Raw genomic sequence first — 14,105 nt, 5'->3', positions numbered from 1 at the left:
ACACCCTGAGCCAAACCCGGGATGTCTTTGACTGCTCTGCTGAGAATACTCTGTTTTATGTGAAAGAGAGCACTCTCTGGTTAACGTCCTTAAACGCATGCCTGGATCCATTCATCTATTTTTTCCTTTGCAAGTCCTTCAAAAATTCCTTGATGAGTATGCTGAAGTGCCCCAATTCTGCAGCATCTCCACCCCACGAAAATAGGAAAAAAGGACAGAATGATGGTGACCCAAGTGAAGAGACTCCAATGTAAACAAACTGAGGTAATATTTCAATCTATTAGTATTTGTAACTTCCTAAAAGGAAAGCACTGTGTAAAAATATTAATACTAAGAAGTAGCTGAGTTAGTAAGAATGACTCTTGAAACAATAGAAGACTACAAAAATAATTCTCTTTTACTTTCCAAGTATTAAAAGTTATCTTAAAACGCAGAAAAACAATGTAACACGTAGCTGTGTAGCAAAACAAACTTACATCTAATCACCATGCTACATGCAAAGCTACACAGAATTCATGAATTGCAAAGTTTTGGAAAGATGGGTAACCACATAATATCTACCGTAATTCTTTAAATATATTATTAATCACGATGTGACTATCAACTAGTACTCTATGAGCAACAAAAGAATGATGATAAATCTGATAAAATTTTCTGACCCAAAATTATACTTAAGATGTACATACATCCTAGTCCTCTAATCAAGTGATGACCTATTGTGATATTGTAAAAATTTAAGTGGGTGGGACACATAAAGAATAATAATTACTAATTTTTAATTATTAACAAACACCTAAAATTTAAACTAATTGAAATAGTAACAGATTGAACTGAATTTAAAACATTTTTTTCACTGAAAAGATAGAGGTTTAAAAACTGCTTTCCCAATAAAGAGTAGAAATAGAAAATAAAGTTATTAGAATAAGAAGAGTGATTTTTATGGCTTTCTAATACAAAAAAAAAAAAAATAGACTATTTCCTTAACACTAGAGAAACCAGTTTTACTAATATTCTGACAACTTTAGTAAATACAATAACTATCATTGACACTTACCTTTAGTAACCAGCTGCTAGAAACTACCTGCTACTTGGGTTAATGAACATTTCCCTTAGTAAGAAAACCAAAGTTAAATGTGATTATGCAGTTGCACAGCATAATTATTAACAAGAAAGTGATTAAAATGTTTAGAACTAGCTGTTTATTTTTAGTGTGTATAACAAAAAATTTACATTAAACTCTAAATCACACTTTGTTGGAATTTCTTTGTTTAAAGATATTAGATACTCACCTCCTATATACTCCTACCTCACAAGTCAAACTCTCTTAAGAAAGAATAGTTGCCAACACTGCTTTTGACACAATACTAGACAAAGTCTCTTCTGAAGGTGACATCTCACATCAATTAGTTCATATGTAAATGAAAAAAATAGGTCAGACTTAAAATGTAAACTGATTCCACACAAGCCATATTATCCATATTATTTTTAAATATAAACGACATATTTAACACACCTGAAATTTTACATCATTTATCTCAATAATTTATGATCCTCAGAAGTGATTCACAAACAGAGGGCATCGATACTGATATCTAAATGCAAGAAGAAATTAAAAGGTTGAGTTGTAACATAAGGAAATTCACTGAACTTCAACAGTTAATTTATCCAAATACCCCACAAGTTTTGCTGTGCTGAATTTCAGTACAAAATTGAACTCATTAACTCTCTAAATGGTTATCAATTCTCAAGCAGCCACATTTTCCTTCTCTGGCACTGCTACAAGCGAGCACTGGATGTCAGTGCTGATGCACATGGAGACATGTGTCCAAAAAGATGTGTATTCTAGGTATCATTGGAACAACAGTGTAGCCATTTCTGCCAGGAAACTAATGCAGTTCACTCTAATGTCATATGCATAAATGTGCATGTTGTGTAAGAATATTAGGATATTTGAGTTGCAAATGAAGCTCAAATATCTGACCACCTTATTTTGCATATGAGAAAAATGAAGGGCAGGTCCAATCCTCAACCCATCCAAGCCAGGGTAGAGAGTGGATTAAAGCTGACCACATCACAGTGCCAGGACCGCATGAGGCATTGTGAGACTGCAGAGTGGAAAAAGACTTTCCTAAATAATCTTTCATTTTGGATTAAACCTGATGAGATGTCATCACTGACATGACAATTTTCACAAAAGAGACAAAAAGCAAACCAGAAATACTAATGTTATGATGGTTCTTTTGTAAAAAAAACTGTTGTGTATGAGATTATCTATGTTTATATATGTGAAAAAACTTACATTAAACTCTAAATCACACTTTGTTGGGAATTCTTTATTCAAAGACGTTAGACAGTACATACTCCTATATCAAACATCATTCAGGACAGATTAAGAGATCAGTATTTATGGGGTACTCATTATACATAGAACATGTCACTATCTCCAGCTTTGGGAATTTTAATATACATAATATACCCCACATTTCACAATAACTTTAAAAAAAAAATACAGCCAAATTTTGTGGACTGTGGTCCAAAAGTTGAAAAGTTCAGAAACAAGACAAACAAAATGTAGAATTGTCCAAAGCCTTTGTGGCTAACAAGTCCGAAGGATGTTGGTAATTGGTAGTTTCAGTGGTTGCCCATAGAAACAGTCCAAAGCAGGTGTGGCAATCTATAGCCTGCAAGACAAATCTAGCCCATCATGTGTTTTCTGTACAGCCTGTGATCTAAGAATTGTTTTTACATTTTCAAATGTTTGGTAGGGGGAATCAGAAGAGTAAAAGTTCATATTGCATTAAAGTTATATGGAATTCAAGTTTCAGTGTCCTTAACAAGGTTTTGTTACAACACAGCTACACTCATTCAGGTTTTACCAATGGCTGGTTTTTTGCTACAACACCAAGGTTGAGTAATTGTGTTGGAGACTACGTGGTCACAAAACCTAAATATTTACTAACCAGCTCTTTAGATAAGATTAACAACCCCTAGGCTAGAACTTTAAAAGCAGGAGAAAACCCCTATGCAGAAATAGAAACCTCTCTTCATGCATTTATGTACTGCAGTAGCTTTGTACTGAAAACAACTATAGATTCTAGTAGCTGATCTAAGTGATGGCTGTTGGCTGGTAACGCCCAAAGTGAAATTAGAATGATGCCGGGGGAACGAAACGTGGAAACTCATAAGAGAAACACTTGACTTTTTAAAAAATGAGAAAGGGGCTTGAAAAATCAATTTCTAGGAGAAATACAAATTGATAAAAATATAAATATATATATATATGTCACTAATAAGCAAATAAATTTATATTTAAATAATGGGTTTTTTTCACCTATAAGTTTAGAATTGATTTAAAAGATTTTAATAACAGTGCGGAATCTCACTCAGTGAAACTGCAAACTGGTACGATCTTTCTGGAAACCTATTTGAAAATACCATTCAACATTTTGATGCATAGCTTTTGATCCAGCATTACACTTCTAGAACGCTTTCTACAAATATGTTGGAACAAATGCACAAAAACGTACAGGCATATACGTGCTCTACAGTATTGTTTTTTAAAAAACTGGAAAAATATACCTATCATTAATGGCTTAACTACACTATGGTTAACTTTATATAGTATAACCTTTTCAAAAAATTAAGGAAGTTATCATGTACTAACGTAAAATAAAACAAAAATCCCGTAAGTCAATAAATGTAAATTTGCGTATTTTCACACATACTGGTATGTCTATGTGGGAGGGGATTAACTTTCATTTTCTACTATATACACGTCTATATCTGAATTCTTTAAACTTGTTTTCCTTTTACGATGAAAATATAAAATTGGATATTCATATAAATGTTTTAGATAATACTGTAAATGCATTGCCCAATTCCAGGTACACGCAGAGGTTTTACAATATTGAATTTAATTACAGACACAGACCATTACATTTAATGTTAAATTGCATAACTTATTTTAGCTTGCTATTATGGCTTTCACTTTCGGTTAATCCAGTGTGGAAATTTTTTAAAATTTCATATAATCTAAGAAAGTACCATGTTATACATTGAAGGGAAGTAAAAGGCTCTTCTATGAGAACAGAAATTCCTACTTTGACTTTCATTCCAAACAACAAAAGCAAATACTTCCTCATCTTTTCAGATATTGATTATAGTTACTAGTTAGCACATTAATAGGAATCTTTAGACTGTTAAGTCTGATCCAAAGGAAAATTCCAAAGGAGACTACAAATGGAAAAAGTACTTTATTACCATTTGGCAGGCTTCTAGTTTCTAATTTCTATTATATCTTCTTTGATTCTCTCCTGATTATATTTCTTTGAACCATTTGTATTTTTAACCTTACACGTGGAAGCAAGAAGTTTCACGAGTTCATTCACTTTACAGTTGTTTGTTTCTTCTCATTTATCAGTTGGTCATATCCAGCTCAAAAACTCTAAAATTTAGTAAACAACTCCATGTTCACTCCATCTGTGGTTCTTAACAGTCAGGAAAGTTAGGCAGGTTCTAAGCATGGGCTCTGGAACCAGATTATGTGGGTTTGCAGTGGGCTTAGGCTGCACAGCTTTGGGAGAATTGCTTAACTTTCGCATTTCAATTTTCTCATCTGTAAAATGGAACTGATCTCTGAGGATTGTTGTAAGCATTAAATAAGATCATACTTTCCCTTAGAACAGCACAGCTGGTGTGATTTTATAAATCACTATATTCCCTTTGAACCTGATAGGATTTTAAATGTTTAGTTTATTCCCATTTGGCAGGCTCCTAATTTCTGGGAATTCTTCCCTCCTGTCTTTCATGAGCTATACTCACAGTTGTACCTGGTATTCCACTTTTCTTTTAATTTCATTTAAAAAGAGATATACTAACAGCTGTCATGTGACAGGCCTTAATTCTCCACATTTGGTGAATAATCACGCTTTTTATCCCCTTAACACAATATAGCAGATACTATTATTTTCATTGTAAAGATGAGGCAGTGGTTTCATAGAAAGCATAAATAATTTGCTCAAGAAAAGTAACAGTTGGAATAAGGAATTGAACTCCTGCACTCTGGCTCCTGAGGTAGGCAGCGCTCCTATCTGCTCTGCTGGGCAGCCTTTCAGAGGGCACAGGGCAAAAGACCTCCCCTGGGGGGCATAGGAACTGGTGAGAACAAAGGAAAAGTTGGCTAATACATATTAAGCACATAGACATATGGGGATGAGTGATCTGTTGAATATTTACTATGGTCAAACATTTTGAAACCTACCACATTTAAAAGAACACGCTTTCATAACTATAGAAATGGGTACTATACAAGTTCCTGTTTTGAAAGCTTCCCACAATTCAGCATTTTGAAACTTGACCAAAACGTGATTTCCAGTTTTCATATTATAAAATTATCTTGTACAGCATTTCCCTTGTTTAAACTGAAACTATTCCAATCCTTCATCTAGATAACATATTTGGTGTTGTCAGGAAATTTACACATTATATAGGTCAAATCCCTCTACTTGAAAAATAAAAAAAAGTTTGCTCGTTTTTACTCTCTACGGAAGCAAACAAAAAGACAGATGATTAAATTATGTTCCATTACATTAATAAAATGCAATAATCTGTATTTCCAAGAATCAATTTGAGTTAAACACGTATTTTTCAAACTGTGTTACCACTGGTGGTTCAAACCAAAATTATCAGGCATATTCTTGCCTCAAACTTAAAAATATCCAGTGGGTTATGGAATTTTATTCGCAGAATCCCAAGCCATCAAAAAATTCTCGATCAACCCAACCCCACAGTCTACTCCTACTCTGTGGTAAAAACCTGTGGCAAAAAATATGAAGTGAAACTCACCGTGGAGAACTCTACATTCCCTCATAAAATCTCTAAATTCCTTCTTTCCCTTTACCTATCTGGCAAGAAAACATTTCTGTCATAGATTTTCTGTACACAAAAGCAGCAATTATACCCTTTCAAACTTGAAGAGAATTTAAAATAAAATTCTGTAGACCTTGGCCCAAGACTAATTGATGAAATTCCTGAAGTCTTTGGCGCTTTGCATACAGCATCAAATGCAGAAGAGATTTCTAAAAATGATTTTCTAATAAGTGAGGTGGTATATCTCCATTTACTTCTGTAATTCACTCACTGTAGCAGTAAGTTGTTAACATTTTTTAGTGTTTCATATATTGCCAGCACTATTTTAGGCACTCATTTCATCCTCTCAGCAAGGCTATGAAATATATATTATTATTAAACCCATTACACAGATGAGGATACTGTGGCACAGGGCTACTCAATTATTTGTCTAAGACCTAGTACCCAATAATGGGTTGACCTGGGATTCTAACCCCAAAAGTCTGGGTCTATTAGCTCTTAACTCTCAGCAAATATGTTATTTTCTTAGAGACCAAAAGACCAAAAGACTCAGGTAAGTGTCTGTAGATATTACGGGTCATCCTAATGAACACAAATTTCTGGAAAAACAGTCTACAAGGAAGAAGGTGATGATTCTATCTGATTTTAGTCACTCTCCCACTTGGTTGTAATTTGGGGCTATTTTCTCTATCTTTCTGACTCCTATTACTACAATATATGAGACACTCAAAAGTAAAGAAGCTGGAGGAAAGTTACTAAATGAGAATACATAAAGATAAATAACTACAACTAAACTAATTTATGCAAGTCTGCACATAAATTTGAAATATATAAGTTAAAAAATCCTCTGAAGGTTTGAATATGAAGAGGTTCTGCTAGATCACATTACACATGTGAAAATGAGGAAGGAAATACAGTATAAGAAAACAGAAGGACATTTGCTGCCCATGTACTTCATGAGCTGATCTAAGTCTGCCTCAGTCAGAAGACACTGAGCTGAGTATCTTTCCAAACAAAGGTAAATTTTAATTTTTATTATAAATGGGCTTGTTTATAAAAGACAGAATATGTTTGAGGGGGAAAATACTTCAAGGTTAACATTCTACAAACCACAGACTATGAGCATAAAAAATTATATAATGCACAGCAATCTGACATGAATTATTAGCTCTCAAATGGGGTTTTGTTTATTGCCACAGTAAAAGTAGCACTTGTGAATGGGGTAGAACCTGTTATTTGGTTTTCACAAGAGTGCAAAAGTAATGGTATTATTACAAGTACCAAAATGTATTACGTACTTTAAAAATTCTAGACAGAAACGTGTGCCTTCTCAACCAATCTACTGAATGTAATGATGCTAATATGTAAGATGATATAAGGTGTTAACAAGCTAGAAGGCTAAAGTCTGTTTTTTAAAAGCGGCATTTTAAAATCGTGAAATGCTTCATTCTACTTTGTGTATATGTTTATTTGCAATAGTTTACACTGGAAACCATGAACGCCTCCGTGATGAAGGGCTTCAATGGGTCCGAGCGGTGCCCCAGAGACACAAGAATAGCACAGCTGGTGTTCCCAGCCATCTACACTCTCATTTTCTTCACCGGCGTACACTTTGGCCCTGTGGGTGTTTGTACACATCTCCAGTTCCTCCACCTTCATTGTCTACCTCAAAAACACTTTAGTGGCCGACTTAATAATGACACTCATGCTTCCATTTAAAATTCTCTCTGATTCACACCTTGGACCCTGGCAACTCAGAGCCTTTGTGTGTCGCTTCTCTGCTGTCATCTTTTATGAAGCCATGTATGTGGGCATCATACTGCTAGGCCTCATAGCCTTTGACAGATTCCTCAAGATCATTAGACCTTTTGGAAAATTTTTTGTACAAAAACCTGCGTTTGCAAAAACGGTTTCAATGCTTGTCTGGCTCTTTCTGTTCCTCATCTCTTTACCAAATATAATCTTGAGCAACAAGGAAGCAACACCATCATCTGTGAAAAAGTGTGCTTCCTTAAAGGGTCCTTTGGGGCTGAAATGGCATCAAGGGGTGAATTATATATCCCAATTCATTTTCTGGACTGTTTTTGCCCTAATGCTCCTGTTTTATGTGGTGATTGCAAAAAAAGTATACAATTCCTATAGAAAGTCGAAAAGCAAGGACAGCAAAAACAACAAAAAGCTGGAAAGTAAAGTATTTATCGTCGTGGCTGTCTTCTTCGTGTGTTTTGCTCCATTTCATTTTGCCAGAGTTCCATATACTCACAGTCAAACAAGCAATAAGACTGAATGCAGACTGCAAAATCAACTGTTTATAGCTAAAGAAACGACTCTCTTTTTGGCAGCAATGAACATTTGTATGGATCCCTTAATATACATTTTTTTATGCAAAAAATTCACAAAAAGGCTATTATGCATAAGAGGGAGAAAGACCACAGCATCACCCCAAGAGAATCATACTAGTCAGACAGACAATATAACCTTAAATTAATGACTTTATCATGGTTAACTTCTACTTATGGACTAGACTTCAAAAAAGAATTTATTTGGAAATTAAATTTAAGCAATAAAAAAAGACTGAAACAAATGCTTTCTTACATTTTGTTATCCTAGTGTACAGAAATTTTAATTCCACATAGAGCTATTCACAAACAAAATGAAGTATCATTAAAAGTCTGCATCAGAAAGTTAATGGCCACTAGAGGTCATCTTTTCATTTACTTCAATTTTAGAGATTTATTATGGATAAGCGTATATTCCTAAAAACCTCTCCTCTAAAACACCTTCTCACATTCTTTTACACATGTAATTCAAACAACACTACTGTTTTTGTATCTCACTCCTGCTGATAAAAAATCCTTTGGTGAAAGTTGAAGCTAAGGATTGAAAGGGACACTGGATATGAAGAGCCAGGGGAGCTGAATGCTGTCAGAAAGTTCTCTGATAACCCAAATGAAGGAATTTCTCCTTACAATTACAAAGTGCCTCTTCCACATTATTCCAATACACCATAAGAGGCACAAGCACAACTATTAAGTACTGTAATTATTGTACTGTAGTACTTTGCTTACATCCCAAATGTGTACAATTCAAGGCCAAGAATACTATATCCTTCTTTGGAATTCTCCCTCTCCAACAAATACTCTAATAATGGTTGAACATGCCACCTACTCGACAAAGCCTTCCTGGGCCATGATCTCTATCCTCTTTGCCTCATACCTCTGGTTGAAAATAACTACTTCTCCTACGGTTTGGGTGGCTATTAGGACACTTGTTGCAGATTACTCTTCACTGTTGCGCTATATTCTTGACTACAGCCACCCCCCCAACCCCGCCCCCGAATGGTTAGGAGTCTTTAAGACAGACGACATGCTTTGAAGACAGAAAGCATGTTATGTTTTTTGGGTATCTCCCACAGACTACCTGTTACAAATGTTTTAAACAGAATATATCAATATTATGCTATTCTTGGTACATATATAGATGGAACTGCTGATTCACATTCAGTAACATCAATACTGGCAAATTTTTCAAATTATTTACCTCTATATTTTTCCCTGAATCCCTTTCTGGTTAAAAAAAAAAAAAAAAAACCCTACAATATGGTTATCTGGAATTGTGGACACTGACTTACATCTTTTAGAGAAAATGTACAAAGGAGTAGTCGTGCTCTGTAAATGTGCCTCTAGCTTCAACATCATCATCATAATGTGAAGCCCAGGCCTCTTTCCATGCCCTTATAGCAGCGGTCCCCAACCTTTTTGGCACCAGAGACTGGTGCTCCTATGAGAATCCAATGTCGATGATCTGAGGTGGAGCCAAGGCACTAGCACCAGGGAGAAGCTGCAAATACAGATGAAGCTTCGCTCACTTGCCTACTGCTCACCTCCTGCCGTGTGGCCCGGCAGGCCACGGGACTGGTACAGGTCTGTGATCCAGGGTTTAGGGACTCCTGCCTTAAAGGCCCTGAAGGCCCTGGAACTTACTCACCTTTCTGGCCTTATCTCCTAACTACTCTTCCATCCCTGAAACTTTATACTCTCCTATAAATTGGTAACTGTCAGAACATTGCATGCCCTGTACCATGCCCTGTAAATTTCTCTCCGACTCACCAAGAAAACTCTTATCCATCCATGAAACCCTAAGTTGCCATCATTTAGTCCACGAAATCTCATCTAGCCAACCTCCTACCACCATCTCAAGCCCAATCACTTCTTCATCTGTCATACCTCAATTATTGTAATTATCATACTCCTTTATAATACTTGCTCACACATGTACCTATCTTTTTAATCTACGTATACTTCTGAGGCCAGAGATTGTGTCTCATTGTGCGATCAATAAATATTTGATAAATAAACCAAACTGGTTTTATCTTTACCTACTAAAAAAGAAAAAGGGAAGTCAATTCTCACTGACGTTTTTACATCAAAAGATATAAATTTTTTTGACAGCTCAAGCTCTTTTCAGTTGCCTTCCTATAGCATGTACACAGGGGCCTGGGAAGTGGAGGCATTCTTGGGTTTTCTAGTAATGCTCATGAGGAAGCAGGATTACCAAACAGTACATGTAATAGCTTGCGGGCTAACGTCTGTCAACATTTAAGTTTTAAAGCTATTGACAAAATGCTTTAGCTATGTATTGCTGGTTTTAGTTAAGCAAAATTTGTAACTGTAGCATATTACGATCCCCAAAACTCTCTTTTTAGAAAGTACTCTTGATGTCCAATTTTCATTCTCTCAAATAAAAGAATTAAGTCACGAGAACTGTTAGTGATGTCACTAAATCCACATTTTTACTGAGTACACAATCATGAGCAGACTCTAATACTGTATTATAAGTAACTGCATCTAGATAATGTATGCAATTTTTAGAAAGACCTTTCAAGACAAAATTTCAAGAGCAAACCTGTCCTCTATAAATACAAATATTTAATTCTATATTAATATTATAGTCAAAAGCAGAGTACCTGGTTTATAGAAAGAAATAATCTAATAAGAACTTATAGCCATCTTAAAATCACACACACAAAATGCAAAGCGACTATCTGAGAACTTCCCAAACTAGCGATCACAAATACTAAATTCTAGAATACTTATAAAATGAGATGCTATATATAAACCATAGCCATTAATGACACACAGAAGAGAATTTTTTTTAAAAAGCTTCGATATACTGTGTGAGCTCAGAACACAAGTAAGAGCTTTTGTCAAAAGTTAAATGTAATTAATTTTACTAGATAAGGTATTTTGAATATCTCTGGGGCTGGAGAAGATTTTGTCCCATACTGAAGAATTACTGAGAAACCAAGGAAAATTACTGTAAAGAAGAAAAGAAGAACAGATAAGTAATGTCAACTCCCAACTCACAAAAGTCAGATGGCTGATATAAAGTCATTACTTCAGAACCTGTAAAAGAATTCAATCTTATTAAACTGATTACTTCACATATTCCACATCCATTTAAAAGCAATTCCTTCCATAACTTTCTAGACTCCTTTTTACAACTGTCTGACCATTATCCTCCCCCTACCCCACCCTTAAACTGTATTCCTCCAGCAAGTTAAAAGATCAAAGTTCACAGGAATCTTAACAGAACAAAAGCTCCCAAGGGGGAGAACCCACTCCCAGCAGCATCTAATATCTCTGAAAATGCATGTTTAGAAGACAATAGACCTACTGAGAAAAGTTTAAAATTCACAAATCATTTGAAGTGCCAAGAAGCAAATCTCAGCATTTTAAATTTTACAAGAAAACCAAATGTATGTAAAATGAACATAGAACACATGTGTTCCAATCAGTAGTCCTCAAACTTCAGTGGGTATCAGAACCAGCGGGTGCGGTTCTTAAAAGACAGACTGCTAGGCCCAGCCCCAGAGTTTCTGTTTCAGTAGGTCTGGGGTGAGGCCCCAGAACAAGTTTTCAGGGGACACTGATGCTATCGATCTAGACCACAGGTTTAAAAACCACTGTGCTAAAATGTTCCTTGAGGTTCACGCTTCCATCAAGAGTGATTCACAACACAGCCTTCTTGGACAAAGATGCCCAAGAGTGGCGTCTGGCAACAGGAGACAAACAAAATTGTTATTATGAGAGTAGGGCAGATATAAAGTGACAGGCAATGGCAAGGACTAAAAGTTCACACCTCACTAAGGGGGCATCTACTAGTCAGTGCCAACAGTTGGCGCAGGAGAGATTTAGTGCCCAGGGCAGCTGGCTAGTAGCAACAGCAACAGTAAAACCTGCATCAGTAACAACAAAAGCAGACCACATTACTTACTACTTACTGTATACTTAGAGCTTTAAATAAATTGTCCCACTTAATAATCCCGGGAATTCTAGGAAGTGCTATCATTATTTCCATTTTAGAAATAAAAACTGAGAAACAGAGGTTAAGCAACTTGCATAGGGTCACACAGTTTAAATAGCAGGGGTAGGACTATAATTCAGAATCTGGTTTCTGAATCCATATTCTTAAACACTGTATTTATAACCTCCGATCTTCTAACGTTCTCACATGAATTCATAATTCCAGACTCCTATGCTATATTTCCTGTTATTTCCAAAACTTCCATAGCCACCCCACATTCCCTGACCCCACAAAAACAATACAATATTCATGTGTAGGCCATAACTAGCCCAGGTGAGGCCAGCTCATTAGCCCTGACCTAGAAGCTAACGAGAACCTCCCGGGACCTCACACTGGCAGCTCAGACTTATTTACTGAATGCTTGCTATGTGCCAGGCACAGCGCTATGTGCTTTACAAGGATTACTGCCTTTCTCTTTTTCACCAAAACCCAATGAGACAGGTAATATAAGGCTCCCTGTTGACGGAGGGGAGAAGGGGGGAACCAAAGCACAAAGTGAAAGATACCTTGCCCATAGTACACATGACCCCACCAGCAAAGGAGAGGCAGAGCTGGGACTGAAATCCAGGCAGGTGGCCTCAAGATCAACACCTCAATGGCTCTGCCACACTGCCTCTCTGACAGTCAGGAAAAGCCAAATTCCTCAAGGGCTGCCATCAGATCCCAGGAGTAGGAAGGTGACTCCTGAAAAGGGAGGGAGAGGTCTCAACATAAACCTCAGGGGTATGGATGGCTCAACCATGACATGAACTCTACGAATACTGTGGTGGTTCCTTCACACCTGAGAATCCCCGAGAGGGGTAAAATCCCAAAGAGCAGATACATGCGTTGATTTAGTCAGTCATTCCTTCATTGTACACTTGAGTGCAGGGCCCTTTGTCTCCCTGGAAGCCACACACTGGTAAGGCACACAGACCATAAGGAACGCAAATGTGGTAAGCAGTATGAGAGACATAAATACCTCACCTTGGAAGCTCAGAGGAAAGGGCAGCTAACTGCAAATGGCAAAACTAGGAGGGGCTCGCAGAAGATAGAAATGGGGTATGGAACCTTTAAGGTTCAGTTCAGGAGAAAACAGCATTCAAAAGGGAACTGCTGTGCAATGAGCACTTCCAAGGAAGGCTCAGGTAGGAGTGGGTACTGTCCGATGGCTGCATCATGTAAATATAGAAGAGGAGCCTGAAAATGGATGCAGGATCTTGGTGCTCTGCTGGGTGTCTGCACTTCTCAGTGAGCCACTTAATGTATCTGAAGTGAAGAATTACATGCTCTATCTATGCTGCACTTCGAGAAAGTTAATTTGCCAGCAAGATGATAATTCTGGATTGAAGGAACAGCTCCTGAAGCCTGGAGATGAATTAAAGAGGTCTTCCATCTATGCAGGCAAGAGCCAAGGGAGGGAAAATCTGACACGGATCTTAGAGACATTTCCAGAAAGGTTTTAAGTCCAAGATCACTGGTGAATAGGGGATTATTTGTAAAACATATGTGATTAATATGCAAAATGAATTCTCAGTAGGGTCCATAATTCCCACGCCCTCCAATTGAGATTCCTTGCTCTGAAGATGATTAGCTTGAGTGGTGTGTTAGATCATGAAAGAAGGCCAAAAAACCAGATTCGGGCTATGCCATATTTGAAACATCAGTGAGAGAGCTGGGTCAAGGAATCTAGCCATTGGGGGCAAAATATGGATCCAAGGCTCTGAAGACAGGGCTATAGGGGCTGAGAGAAATCTTTTTGTAAGACAGAGAGTGAGGAATGAGCTGAGCACCTGAGAGGCCATGTTGCACAAGTCTCACGGACAGAAGAGACAGAAGAGGAGGAATTAGGGGAGATGCCTGGGATTGGGATGGCGGTGGGTGGTGGTGAG

The 14,105-nt window shown here is 36.9% G+C and overlaps 3 protein-coding genes across 21 annotated transcripts in view; 2 read left to right on the top strand and 1 right to left on the bottom strand.

Annotated features, from left to right (window-relative positions):
• P2RY12 (purinergic receptor P2Y12) overlaps positions 1 to 255 on the top strand; it is a 1,011-nt gene extending 756 nt beyond the window's left edge. Inside the window, 1 exon segment of the mRNA XM_025042486.1 lies at positions 1 to 255. This exon segment is cut by the window's left edge and continues 36 nt beyond it. Within this exon segment, the coding sequence (XP_024898254.1) occupies positions 1 to 254 (254 nt within the window). The 3' untranslated portion in view covers position 255.
• MED12L (mediator complex subunit 12 like) overlaps positions 1 to 14,105 on the bottom strand; it is a 318,700-nt gene that overhangs the window by 88,594 nt on the left and 216,001 nt on the right. The gene's annotated exons all lie outside the window — the stretch shown is intronic.
• Positions 7,352 to 8,356, top strand: P2RY13 (purinergic receptor P2Y13). The gene is given in 2 exon segments (XM_025042487.1): positions 7,352 to 7,475; positions 7,477 to 8,356. Coding segments are annotated over 2 exon segments (993 nt in total). The 5' UTR covers positions 7,352 to 7,362.

This window comes from Pteropus alecto, unplaced genomic scaffold, assembly GCF_000325575.1.
Source record: "Pteropus alecto unplaced genomic scaffold, ASM32557v1 scaffold239, whole genome shotgun sequence".
Taxonomy (NCBI): domain Eukaryota; kingdom Metazoa; phylum Chordata; class Mammalia; order Chiroptera; family Pteropodidae; genus Pteropus; species Pteropus alecto.
The sequence above is the reverse complement of the archived record's forward strand: the minus strand, read 5'-3'. Positions and strand labels throughout refer to the sequence as shown.